Source organism: Oncorhynchus mykiss, chromosome 8 (assembly GCF_057628025.1).
Source record: "Oncorhynchus mykiss isolate SJ-2025 chromosome 8, ASM5762802v1, whole genome shotgun sequence".
NCBI classification, from domain to species: domain Eukaryota; kingdom Metazoa; phylum Chordata; class Actinopteri; order Salmoniformes; family Salmonidae; genus Oncorhynchus; species Oncorhynchus mykiss.
In genome coordinates, this window is record NC_143029.1 from 86,797,501 (window position 1) to 86,811,913 (window position 14,413).

General features: G+C 45.2%; 1 protein-coding gene across 1 annotated transcript in view; it reads left to right on the top strand.

Annotated features, from left to right (window-relative positions):
- Nucleotides 1-14,413, top strand: part of LOC110492646 (receptor-type tyrosine-protein phosphatase F) — a 349,905-nt gene that overhangs the window by 139,412 nt on the left and 196,080 nt on the right. Inside the window, 1 exon segment of the mRNA XM_090182892.1 lies at nt 11,846-12,034. Coding sequence (XP_090039018.1) covers nt 11,846-12,034 — 189 coding nt within the window.

Sequence of the window (14,413 nt, forward strand, 5' to 3'; positions counted from 1 at the left end):
AGACAGACACAGTAAGCCTCTGGGTTGACCAGACTAGACAGAACAGACTGATTGACAGACTGACTGACTGACTGACTGCCAGACAGACAGACAGACACAGTAAGCCTCTGGGTTGACCAGACTAGACAGAACAGACTGATTGACAGACTGACTGACAAACAGACTGACTCTGTAAGTCTCCGGGTTAAACATATGTGATTTGATTGCCCCCCATCTATCTTCAGAGTTCATACTGTTAGGTGACCTAAACTGGGATATGCTTAACACCCCGGCCGTCCTACAATCTAAGCTAGATGCCCTCAATCTCACACAAATGATCAAGGAACCTACCAGGTACAACCCTATATCCGTAACTATGGGCACCCTCTTAGATGTCATCCTGACCAACTTGCCCTCTATATACACCTCTGCTGTCTACAAACAGAATTTCAGCGATCACTGCTTCATTGCCTGCTTCCATAATGGGTCTGCAGTCAAATGACCACCCCTCATCATTGTCAATTGCTCCCTAAAACACTTTTTTAATTTCTTTTTTTTAATTTCACCTTTATTTAACCAGGTAGGCTAGTTGAGAACACCTTTATTTAACCAGGTAGGCTAGTTGAGAACACCTTTATTTAACCAGGTAGGCTAGTTGAGAACAGCTTTATTTAACCAGGTAGGCTAGTTGAGAACACCTTTATTTAACCAGGTAGGCCAGTTGAGAACACCTTTATTTAACCAGGTAGGCTAGTTGAGAACACCTTTATTTAACCAGGTAGGCTAGTTGAGAACACCTTTATTTAACCAGGTAGGCCAGTTGAGAACACCTTTATTTAACCAGGTAGGCCAGTTGAGAACACCTTTATTTAACCAGGTAGGCCAGTTGAGAACACCTTTATTTAACCAGGTAGGCTAGTTGAGAACACCTTTATTTAACCAGGTAGGCTAGTTGAGAACACCTTTATTTAACCAGGTAGGCTAGTTGAGAACACCTTTATTTAACCAGGTAGGCCAGTTGAGAACACCTTTATTTAACCAGGTAGGCCAGTTGAGAACACCTTTATTTAACCAGGTAGGCCAGTTGAGAACACCTTTATTTAACCAGGTAGGCCAGTTGAGAACACCTTTATTTAACCAGGTAGGCTAGTTGAGAACACCTTTATTTAACCAGGTAGGCTAGTTGAGAACACCTTTATTTAACCAGGTAGGCTAGTTGAGAACACCTTTATTTAACCAGGTAGGCTAGTTGGGAACACCTTTATTTAACCAGGTAGGCTAGTTGAGAACACCTTTATTTAACCAGGTAGGCCAGTTGAGAACACCTTTATTTAACCAGGTAGGCCAGTTGAGAACACCTTTATTTAACCAGGTAGGCCAGTTGAGAACACCTTTATTTAACCAGGTAGGCTAGTTGAGAACACCTTTATTTAACCAGGTAGGCTAGTTGAGAACACCTTTATTTAACCAGGTAGGCTAGTTGAGAACACCTTTATTTAACCAGGTAGGCCAGTTGAGAACACCTTTATTTAACCAGGTAGGCCAGTTGAGAACACCTTTATTTAACCAGGTAGGCCAGTTGAGAACACCTTTATTTAACCAGGTAGGCCAGTTGAGAACACCTTTATTTAACCAGGTAGGCTAGTTGAGAACACCTTTATTTAACCAGGTAGGCTAGTTGAGAACACCTTTATTTAACCAGGTAGGCTAGTTGAGAACACCTTTATTTAACCAGGTAGGCTAGTTGAGAACACCTTTATTTAACCAGGTAGGCTAGTTGAGAACACCTTTATTTAACCAGGTAGGCCAGTTGAGAACACCTTTATTTAACCAGGTAGGCCAGTTGAGAACACCTTTATTTAACCAGGTAGGCTAGTTGAGAACACCTTTATTTAACCAGGTAGGCCAGTTGAGAACACCTTTATTTAACCAGGTAGGCCAGTTGAGAACACCTTTATTTAACCAGGTAGGCTAGTTGAGAACACCTTTATTTAACCAGGTAGGCTAGTTGAGAACACCTTTATTTAACCAGGTAGGCTAGTTGAGAACACCTTTATTTAACCAGGTAGGCCAGTTGAGAACACCTTTATTTAACCAGGTAGGCTAGTTGAGAACACCTTTATTTAACCAGGTAGGCTAGTTGAGAACAAGTTCTCATTTGCAACTGCGACCTGGCCAAGATAAAGCATAGCAGTATGAGCAGACAACACAGAGTTACACATGGAGTAAACAATTAACAAGTCAATAACACAGTAGAAAACAAAGGGGGAGTCTATATACAATGTGTGCAAAAGGCATGAGGTAGGCGAATAATTACAATTTTGCAGATTAACACTGGAGTGATAAATGATCAGATGGTCATGTACAGGTAGAGATATTGGTGTGCAAAAGAGCAGAAAAATAAATAAATAAAAACAGTATGGGGATGAGGTAGGTGAAAATGGGTGGGCTATTTACCAATAGACTATGTACAGCTGCAGCGATCGGTTAGCTGCTCAGATAGCTGATGTTTGAAGTTGGTGAGGGAGATAAAAGTCTCCAACTTCAGCGATTTTTGCAATTCGTTCCAGTCACAGGCAGCAGAGTACTGGAACGAAAGGCGGCCAAATGAGGTGTTGGCTTTAGGGATGATCAGTGAGATACACCTGCTGGAGCGCGTGCTACGGATGGGTGTTGCCATCGTGACCAGTGAGCTGAGATAAGGCGGAGCTTTACCTAGCATGGACTTGTAGATGACCTGGAGCCAGTGGGTCTGGCGACGAATATGTAGCGAGGGCCAGCCGACTAGAGCATACAAGTCGCAGTGGTGGGTGGTATAAGGTGCTTTAGTGACAAAACGGATGGCACTGTGATAGACTGCATCCAGTTTGCTGAGTAGAGTGTTGGAAGCCATTTTGTAGATGACATCGCCGAAGTCGAGGATCGGTAGGATAGTCAGTTTTACTAGGGTAAGCTTGGCGGCGTGAGTGAAGGAGGCTTTGTTGCGGAATAGAAAGCCGACTCTTGATTTGATTTTCGATTGGAGATGTTTGATATGAGTCTGGAAGGAGAGTTTGCAGTCTAGCCAGACACCTAGGTACTTATAGATGTCCACATATTCTAGGTCGGAACCATCCAGGGTGGTGATGCTAGGCGGGCATGCGGGTGCAGGCAGCGATCGGTTGAAAAGCATGCATTTGGTTTTACTAGCGTTTAAGAGCAGTCGGAGGCCGCGGAAGGAGTGTTGTATGGCATTGAAGCTTGTTTGGAGGTTAGATAGCACAGTGTCCAATGACGGGCCGAAAGTATATAGAATGGTGTCGTCTGCGTAGAGGTGGATCAGGGAATCGCCCGCAGCAAGAGCAACATCATTGATGTATACAGAGAAAAGAGTCGGCCCGAGAATTGAACCCTGTGGCACCCCCATAGAGACTGCCAGAGGACCGGACAGCATGCCCTCCGATTTGACACACTGAACTCTGTCTGCAAAGTAATTGGTGAACCAGGCAAGGCAGTCATCCGAAAAACCGAGGCTACTGAGTCTGCCGATAAGAATATGGTGATTGACAGAGTCGAAAGCCTTGGCAAGGTCGATGAAGACGGCTGCACAGTACTGTCTTTTATCGATGGCGGTTATGATATCGTTTAGTACCTTGAGTGTGGCTGAGGTGCACCCGTGACCGGCTCGGCGAGCAGCGAGCAGGCCTTTCTAATTTACCTCATCCCGTCAGTAGAGGATGCCTGGTTGCTCTTTGAAAGTGCTTTCCTCACCATCTTAAATAAGTATTCCCCATTCAAAAAATGTAGAACTAAGAACAGATATAGGCTATGGTTCCCGACTTGACTGCCCTTGACCAGCACAAAACCTCCAGTGGCGTTCTGCATTAGCATCGAATAGCCCCCGTGATATGCAACTTTTCAGGGATGTCAGGAACCAATATACACAGTCAGTTAGGAAAGCAAAGGCTAGCTTTTTCAAACAGAAATTTTCATCCTGTAGCGCTAATTCCAAAAGGTTCTGGGACACTGTCCATGGAGAACAAGAGCATCTCTTCCCAGCTGCCCACTGCACTGAGGCTAGGAAACACTGTCACCACTGATAAATCTACGATAATCGATGATTTTAATAAGCATTTTTCTACAGCTGGACATGCTTTCCACCTGTCTACCACTTTACCGGCCAACAGCTCTGCAGCAACTTGCCCAAATCCAAACAACTGATGTTCTGAAAGAGCTGCAGAATCTGGATCCCTACAAATCAGCCAGGCTAGACAGTCTGGACCCTCTCTTTCTAAAAAATTGTTGCAACCCCTATTACTAGCCTGTTCAACCTCTCTTTCGTATCGTCTGAGATTAGATACCCCATAGATTAGAAAGATGCCGCGGTCATCCCCCTCTTCAAAGGGGGAGACACTCTAGACCCAAACTGTTACAGACCTATATCCATCCTGCCCTGCCTTTCTAAAGTCTTCGAAAGCCATGTTAACAAACAGATCACCGACCATTTCGAATCCCGCAGGAGAGCAAAAAACTGTGTTTACAACGGCGCAGTTTAACAATAAAAACCACCCGGAAACAGAACAATTAAACCCGATCAATAAATGTGTTCAAAACCTGTGCACATAACGTGCACATAACGTGCACAAGCACTTACAAATAAACAATACTGGACAAGGGGGGAACAGAGGGTTAAATGCACAACATGTAATGATGGAATTGAAACCAGGTGTGATGGAAGACAAGACAAAACAAATGGAAAATGAAAGGTAGATTGATGATGGCTAGAAGACTTCGGGGGAAGTCGTGACACTGGACCTGTATCCATCCTACCCTGCCTTTTCTAAAATCTTCGAAAGCCAAGTTAACAAACAGATCACCGACCATTTTGAATCCCACCGTATCTTCTCCAGTATGCAATCTGGTTTCTGAGCTGGTCATGGGGGCACCTCAGTCACGCTCAAGGTCCTAAACAATATCATAACCGGCATCAATAAGAGACATTACTGTGCAATACTCTTCATCGACCTGGCCAAGGCTTTCGAATTCTGTCAATCACCACATTCTTATCAGCAGACTCAACAGTCTTGGTTTCTCTAATGACTGCCTTGCCTGGTTCACCAACTACTTCACAGACAGAGTTCAGTATGTCAAATTGGAGGGCCTGTTGTCCGGACCTCTGGCAGTCTCTATGGGGGTACCACATAGTGTTCAATTCTCGGGCCGACTCTTTTCTCTGTATATATCAATGATGTCGCTCTTGCTGCTGGTGATTCTCTGATCCACCTCTATGCAGACAACACCATTCTGTATACTTCTGGCCCTTCTTTGGACACGGTGTTAACAAACCTCCAGACGAGCTTCAATGCCATACAACACTCCTTCCGTGGCCTCCAACTACTTTAAAATACTAGTAAATCTAAATGCATGCTCTTCAACCGATCGCTGCCCTCACCCGCCCGCCCGCCTAGCATCACTACTCTGGACGGTTCTGACTTAGAATATGTGGACAACTACAAATACCTAAGTGTCTGGTTAGACTGTAAACTATCCTTCCAGACTCACATTAAGCATCTCCAATCCAAAATGAAATCTAGAATCAGCTTCCTATTTCGCAAACAAAGCCTCCTTCACCCATGCTGCCAAACATACCCTTGTAAAACTGACTATCCGACCGAACCTTGGCTTTAGCGATGTCATTTACAAAATAGCCAACACTCTACTCAGCAAACTGGATGTAGTCTATCACAGGGCCATTTGTTTTGTCACCAAAGCCCCATACACTACCCACCACTGCGACCTGTATGCTCTCGTTGGCTGGCCCACGCTTCATATTTGTCGCCAAACCCACTGGCTCCAGGTCATCTGTAAGTCTTTGCTAGGTAAAGCCCCGCCTTATCTCAGCTCACTGGTCACCATAGCAACACCCACCCGTAGCACGCGCTCCAGCAGGTATATCTCACTGGTCATCCCCAAAGCCAATTCCTCTTTTGGCTGCCTTTCCTTCCAGTTCTCTGCTGCTAATGACTGGAACAAACTGCAAAAATCTCTGAAGCTGGAGACTCATATCTCCCTCTCTAACTTTAAGCACCAGCTGTCAGAGCAGCTTACCTATCATTGCACCTGTACATAGCCAATCTGTAAATAGCACATCCAACTACCTCATGCCCAAATTGTTATTTTTATTTTTGCTCTTTTGCACCCCAGTATCTCTGCTTGCACATCACCATCTGCACATATATCACTCCAGTGTTAATGCCAAATTGTAATTATTTCTCCACTATGGCCTATTTATTGCCTTACCTCCCTAATCTTCTACATTTGCACACACTGTACATAGATTTTTCTATTGTGCTATTGACTGTATGTTTGTTGATGTGTAACTCTGTGTTGTTGTTTTTGTCACACTGCTTTGCTTTATCTTGGCCAGGTCGCAGTTGTAAATGAGAACTTGTTGTGAACTGGCCGACCTGGTTATATAAAGGTGAAATAAAATAAATGAACTACTTGAGAAAAAGCTAGGCAAATGATGTGAATTTACAGATAATTTCTTTGTCATGGGTATATTATGTCTAGAGTTGCCTTTTCGGAGGAGAAACCATGATTTCTGTCAGCAGAAGGACGTCTTCCTCAGCAGGCCTGGGTTGCATCTCAAATATGCCCTATTCCATATACAGGGCCCTCTGTTGACCAGAGCCCATGGTGTAAAGTAATGCACTACCATAGAAATAAGCCGCCATTTTAGAACGTGACCCCAGTCTTTACTTAAACATTCCCAGCGTGCCGTTCAACAGAAAGCCTCTCCACTGTTCCACTGCACTCCAGACTATAAAAGACTAAGACAAAAGTTCAGAGCTCTCCAGCTACACAGCCACTATGATGTCGCTGCTGCAGAGTGTGTGGGCTTGTGTATCTGTGTGTAGCTAGTACTGTATGTGAGTGTATGTGGGCCCACCATGATGCTGGGGTTGGAGTGTAAGGCCCCTAAGGTGGTGGGGTTGGAGTGTGGGGCCCCCATGGTGCTGGGGTTGGAGTGTAAGGCCCCTAAGGTGGTGGGGTTGGAGTGTGGGGCCCCCCATGGTGGTGCGGTTGGAGTGTAAGGCCCCCATGGTGGTGGGGTTGGAATGTGGGGCCCCCATGGTGGTGCGGTTGGAAAGTGGGGCCCCATGGTGGTGGGGTTGGAGTGTGGGGCCCCCATGGTGGTGGGGTTGGAGTGTGTGGCCCCCATGGTGCTGGGGTTGGAGTGTGGGGCCCCCATGGTGGTGGGGTTGGAGTGTGGGGCCCCATGGTGGTGGGGTTGGAGTGTGGGGCCCCATGGTGGTGGGGTTGGAGTGTGGGGCCCCCATGGTGGTGGGGTTGGAGTGTATGGCCCCTGTGGAGAGCAGTTTGTTTGCTCTCCACAGAATGACTGTGTGTGACTTGAACATGGAACTGAGCTGTAGTCCCAGTGGGACTAAGGGACGGGGTGGGAGGACGTGTGCGTGTGTGTGTGTGTGTGTGTGTTTGTGTGTGTGTGTGTGTGTGTGTGTGTGTGTGTGTGTGTCTGTGTGTGTGTGAAGGAACAGGGTACTGGTCCCTCTCCAGAGGAGGACTGATTAGACCCATCAACCTCTCTGCACGCTCCCACTCACACTGGTAATTGGAGCTGGCAGGAGGGTGTCATGCACCCCTCCTTCTCATCCCTCACTCCTTCCCTTTCTTTCACTCTTTCTTTCTGCTTCTTCTGCCATCCACCCCTCCCTCCTTATCCTCCCCCCTCGCTCCTTATCCTCCCCCCTCCCTCCTTATCCCCCCCCTCCCTCCTTATCCTCCCCCCTCGCTCCTTATCCTCCCCCCTCCCTCCTTATCCTTCCCCCTCCCTCCCTCTCCTCCCCTCTCTGATTCTACAAGAACCAATATCACTCCCTAAAAAAACAACAGTATTGAACAATCCTTGGATAGCTTTTCAGAATTGACAGATAAATTGATCCCCAATGGGAAACCGAAGGCATAGAAACGGTCAATTACTTGGTAATAAGAAAATACATTTATTTCCATGACAGAATTTAAAAACAATTTTGGACTGACCAATGTAGATAGTTTCAAATACATGCAACTTAAGAAGTTACATATTACGAAATGTTGATTTTAAAATCTTTTGGACATCAGAGCAATCTTGAGGGAATCCTATTTGAGTCAGAAAAGGATGTTTATTTGATATTTAAGATATGTAAAAAAAACCTTGCAGAGAGACAATCCAACTGACATTCTCTCAGAAACGAATGTAAACTATTGGAACACAGCCTTAAACAGAACTGATATTGGCACAAGATGGAGGGAAAGTTGGAACATAACTAACCGAATTGACAGGTAATCCGTATGTCTGCGTGTTTCAAGACATGTCCTGATTGGACGAAACTCTTCTCATCAATTATCTTGAAAAATAAATGTATACTTAAAAACTGGAAATCCAACAGTGCTCCATCGTTAAGACAATGGAAAAATCATTATCATTATGTAAATATTATGTAAATGTTATGTAAATATTGAAAGAGCGACGGAGAGGAACAAAATGGTGTATTTGGAGGATGTGGCGGAGAGTAGTGCAGGTGGTTCTGGGTAGGAGTGATGTTATTGATGTTTGTTGTTCTGAGATAGGGGGTGAGAACAGGTGGTTCTGGGTAGGAGTGATGTTATTGATGTTTGTTGTTCTGAGATAGGGGGTGAGAACAGGTGGTTCTGGGTAGGAGTGATGTTATTGATGTTTGTTGTTCTGAGATAGGGGGTGAGAACAGGTGGTTCTGGGTAGGAGTGATGTTATTGATGTTTGTTGTTCTGAGATAGGGGGTGAGTGCAGGTGGTTCTGGGTAGGAGTGATGTTATTGATGTTTGTTGTTCTGAGATAGGGGGTGAGTGCAGGTGGTTCTGGGTAGGAGTGATGTTATTGATGTTTGTTGTTCTGAGATAGGGGGTGAGTGCAGGTGGTTCTGGGTAGGAGTGATGTTATTGATGTTTGTTGTTCTGAGATAGGGGGTGAGTGCAGGTGGTTATGGGTAGGAGTGATGTTATTGATGTTTGTTGTTCTGAGATAGGGGGTGAGAACAGGTGGTTCTGGGTAGAAGTGATGTTGATGTTTGTGTCTCTGAGATAGGGGGTGAGAACAGGTGGTTCTGGGTAGGAGTGATGTTGTTGATAGGGGTGAGAACAGGTGGTTCTGGGTAGGAGTGATGTTATTGATGTTTGTTGTTCTGAGATAGGGGGTGAGAACAGGTGGTTCTGGGTAGGAGTGATGTTATTGATGTTTGTTGTTCTGAGATAGGGGGTGAGAACAGGTGGTTCTGGGTAGAAGTGATGTTGATGTTTGTGTCTCTGAGATAGGGGGTGAGAACAGGTGGTTCTGGGTAGGAGTGATGTTGTTGATAGGGGTGAGAACAGGTGGTTCTGGGTAGGAGTGATGTTGATGTTTGTGTCTCTGAGATAGGGGGTGAGAACAGGTGTGTGTGTGTGTGTGTGTCTCTCTCTCGGTGTTAGCCACCTGTACAGCTCCCTGTGTGTGTCTCTCTCTCGGTGTTAGCCACCTGTACAGCTCCCTGTGTGTGTCTCTCTCTCTCTCTCTCTGTGTTAGCCACCTGTACAGCTCTCTGTGTGTGTCTCTCTCTCTCTCTCTCTCTCTCTCTCTCGGTGTTAGCCACCTGTACAGCTCCCTGTGTGTGTCTCTCTCTCTCGGTGTTAGCCACCTGTACAGCTCCCTGTGTGTCTCTCTCTCTCTCGGTGTTAGCCACCTATACTAACAGCTCCGCTGTAATGCTAACACTAGGAGGCTCTGAACCAACGTACTGTATAACAGCCACAGCAGCTGTTTTCCTCCTGAATTATTACCAGTTTGTGTTTCTGATACCAGGGAGTTGTCGACTCCTATGAGTTTTTTCAGCCCGCCCTCTCTAAAGTCTCAAAGCATATCCTCCTCCTTCTCAGAATGTTCCAACCAATTAACATTTTTTTTTTGTTTGCATGGGCTGTAATACTGACACCTGGGGAGTATTCGCTAGGAACAAAAATTATCGCAAACGGAACAAACGTAGGTGGTAACCTACATTAGCTAGGCTAACACCAATCTTTGGCTAGGCTAACACCAACATTAACTAGATTACCACCTACATTAGCTAGATTACCACCTACATTAGCTAGATTACCACCTACATGAGTTAGGCTAACATCTACATTAGCTAGATTACCACCTACATTAGTTAGGCTAACATATACATTAGCTAGATTACCACCTACACCTACATTAGCTAGATTACCACCTACATTAGCTAGGTTTACACCTACATTAGTTAGGCTAACATATACATTAGCTAGATTACCACCTACATTAGCTAGGTTACCACCTACATTAGCTAGGCTTATCACCTATATTAGGTAGGTTATCACCTATATTAGGTAGGTTATCACCTACATTAGCTAGGCTTATCACCTACATTAGCTAGGTTATCACCTACATTAGCTAGGTTATTACCTACATTAGTTAGTCTAAAACCTGCTTTTTAACAACAACAGCCCTTCCTCTAAAATGCCCTCAAGCTTCTGTTCAGTACTACCACAAGAATATAGCTTCTGTTCAGTACTACCACAAGAATAGAGCTTCTGTTCAGTACTACCACACGAATAGAGCTACTGTTCAGTACTACCACACGAATAGAGCTTCTGTTCAGTACTACCACAAGAATAGAGCTACTGTTCAGTACTACCACAAGAATAGAGCTTCTGTTCAGTACTACCACAAGAATAGAGCTTCTGTTCAGTACTACCACAGGAATAGAGCTTCTGTACAGTACTACCACACGAATAGAGCTACTGTTCAGTACTACCACACGAATAGAGCTTCTGTTCAGTACTACCACAAGAATAGAGCTACTGTTCAGTACTACCACAAGAATAGAGCTTCTGTTCAGTACTACCACAAGAATAGAGCTTCTGTTCAGTACTACCACAGGAATAGAGCTTCTGTACAGTACTACCACAAGAATAGAGCTACTGTTCAGTACTACCACAAGAATAGAGCTCCTGTTCAGTACTACCACAAGAATAGAGCTTCTGTTCAGTACTACCACAATAATAGAGCTCCTGGATGTTTTTCTCAGGGGACCATCAGCGTATGAAGACGCAGATTAAAAAAAAAGAAACAGAACGGTGAAAGAGGAACAAACTAGAACTATGTGCCAATTCTTCACCCCTTTCACCCAGAGGTGCTCACTCCTCGTCATCGATTTAATAGGCGTAGACTTCCACACTTGAGGAGAGGAATCAACTAATCAGTCATCTTTAAAGGGTTTCAGTATCTTCTCGTTACCAAATAATACTCTTTACTATGCTTTAGGCCAATGGCATCGCAGTCAGCCGTCAGTAAAAAACATTGAAGGAATTAAAGGAGAGAAAATCATGAATCATAAAAATGATCACTTTTACAATCCCAAATGATCTCTCCGCAGAATGAATTTGTCACTGGAGCGAGGAATTTGTCATGGCTCTGCTCTACCTCATGATCCTAAATGTTGTGATGGGTTACATTATTGATGTTTGTCTTGCTGGGTGGAGTTTGTGGGTGTCTATAATGTAGGCTTTTGTTCTCCTCGGGTTGTTTAAAGCTAGGCTTCTTCTATATCTCTCTCTCACTCACTATTGCTCTTTCTCTCTTTCTCTCTCTCTCTCTCTCTGGTTAGTACATGCTATGAAAATCACAGTTTATATTATTATGTGAAGTCACGTCCTTTATGGGACTGTACATATACATTTATTTATATTATCATCTAATTACATTTTTGGGTGGAAGGTTCTCTCAACGGCTTGGTCAAGTCCCGCTGTAGTCCATCATTCACACTAATCCTATTTCTACTTGTCTCTTCTACAGAGAACCAGATCCCTCATGGGTTCCCCAACATAGACATGGGTCCCCAGCTTAAGGTGGTAGAGAAGACCAGGACGGCCACCATGCTGTGTGCTGCCAGCGGCAACCCTGACCCAGAGATCACCTGGTTTAAAGACTTCCTGCCTGTAGACATCAACAGCAGCAACGGACGAATCAAACAACTCCGCTCAGGTAAGAATGTCTACTCTCCCTGCAACTCCTTTCCACTTAATAAAGACTCATTCCTGCTTAGTAACAGACTTAATGGAGACCCATTCCTGCTTAGTAACAGACTTAATGGAGACCCATTCCTGCTTAGTAACAGACTTAATGGAGACCCATTCCTGCTTAGTAACAGACTTAATGGAGACCCATTCCTGCTTAGTAACAGACTTAATGGAGACCCATTCCTGCTTAGTAACAGACTTAATGGAGACCCATTCCTGCTTAGTAACAGACTTAATGGAGACCCATTCCTGCTTAGTAACAGACTTAATGGAGACCCATTCCTGCTTAGTAACATACTTAATGGAGACCCATTCCTGCTTAGTAACAGACTTAATGGAGACCCATTCCTGCTTAGTAACAGACTTAATGGAGACCCATTCCTGCTTAGTAACAGACTTAATGGAGACCCATTCCTGCTTAGTAACAGACTTAATGAAGACCCATTCCTGCTTAGTAACAGACTTAATGGAGACCCATTCCTGCTTAGTAACAGACTTAATGGAGACCCATTCCTGCTTAGTAACAGACTTAATGGAGACCCATTCCTGCTTAGTAACAGACTTAATGGAGACCCATTCCTGCTTAGTAACAGAAGCAAGATACAACTTTCCATCTTATAGTGTGTTTATCAGTGCTGCGCAACATTCAGTGAAGTATATATATATATATGCTGAAGTATAGTGTATATATATATATAATGTATGTGTGTGTAGCAGGTAGATCTTCTTTTCAGTGGAAAACAGTAAATATTTTAATATTTTTGGACTGCCCACACACAGTACCAAATGGACCGTCTACAGTCTCCACATACCAAAATGCTAAAATGAATTAGTGGTCTCCAGCAGTGCAGAAAATAAAATAATTGAAGTTGCCCTTTTTCATCAAGAGGGACTTAGCTGAGCCCTTCTGAAACATGAGGACGGCGGGGGCACGGAGTAGAGAGGGCTAGGATGCGTCCCAAATGGCAACCTAATAGGGCTCTGATTAAAAGTGGTGCACTACAGTGTAAATAGTGTGCCCTTTAGCATCCTCAGAGGAGACGGTAATTCCAGCCTGGAGTTGCTCAGCAAAGATCCAGCCTGGAGTGGCTCAGCCAAGATCCAGCCTGGAGTGGCTCAGCCAAGATCCAGCCTGGAGTGGCTCAGCCAAGATCCAGCCTGGAGTGGCTCAGCAAAGATCCAGCCTGGAGTGGCTCAGCCAAGATCCAGCCTGGAGTGGCTCAGCCAAGATCCAGCCTGGAGTGGCTCAGCCAAGATCCAGCCTGGGAGAGAGGAAACACACACACACACTGAAGAAATAAATTGATGTGCCTCTCTCTGCTCTCTCTGTTCCCAAGGCTGGATAAATCAATTGCTTTAGCCCTAACCCCAGATCAGATTGGGGAGAGGTTAGAGTTAAGAAGATTAGGTAAATAAACATCTTTAACCCGACCCCAGATCAGATTGGGGAGAGGCCAATGTTAAGAAGATTAGATAAATAAACATCTTTAAGGGCTGACCCTGGGTCTGTCAGAAAGTAGAGAGAGAGTTAGAACGATTAGTGGCTCTTTGAGTTGCTCTTTAATTCTCCTCATTTAGAGGATATTTTCTGTGTCACAAATGGCACTCTATTCCCTATATAGTGCTCTACTACCTATAGGGCTCTGGTAAAATGTAGTGCATTGTGTAGGGTATAGGGAACCATTTGGGATGTGACCCGAAATCACAGAGGAGGTGGCTTCTGCTTTTCACCTACATGTACATATTACCTCAATCAATCACCCCAACTACCTCGTACCCCCAGTACGCCGACTCACAACTACCTCGTACCCCCAGTACACCGACTCACAACTACGTCGTACCCCCAGTACACCGACTCACAACTACCTCGTACCCCCAGTACACCGACTCACAACTACCTCGTACCCCCAGTACACCGACTCACAACTACGTCGTACCCCCAGTACACTGACTCACAACTACGTCGTACCCCCAGTACACCGACTCACAACTACCTCGTACCCCCAGTACACCGACTCACAACTACCTCGTCCCCCCAGTACACCGACTCACAACTACCTCGTACCCCCAGTACGCCGACTCACAACTACCTCGTACCCCCAGTACGCCGACTCACAACTACCTCGTACCCCCAGTACACCGACTCACAACTACCTCGTACCCCCAGTACACTGACTCACAACTACCTCGTACCCCCAATCCCCCCGACTCACAACTACCTCGTACCCCCAGTACACTGACTCACAACTACCTCGTACCCCCAGTACGCCGACTCACAACTACCTCGTACCCCCAGTACACCGACTCACAACTACGTCGTACCCCCAGTACACCGACTCACAAC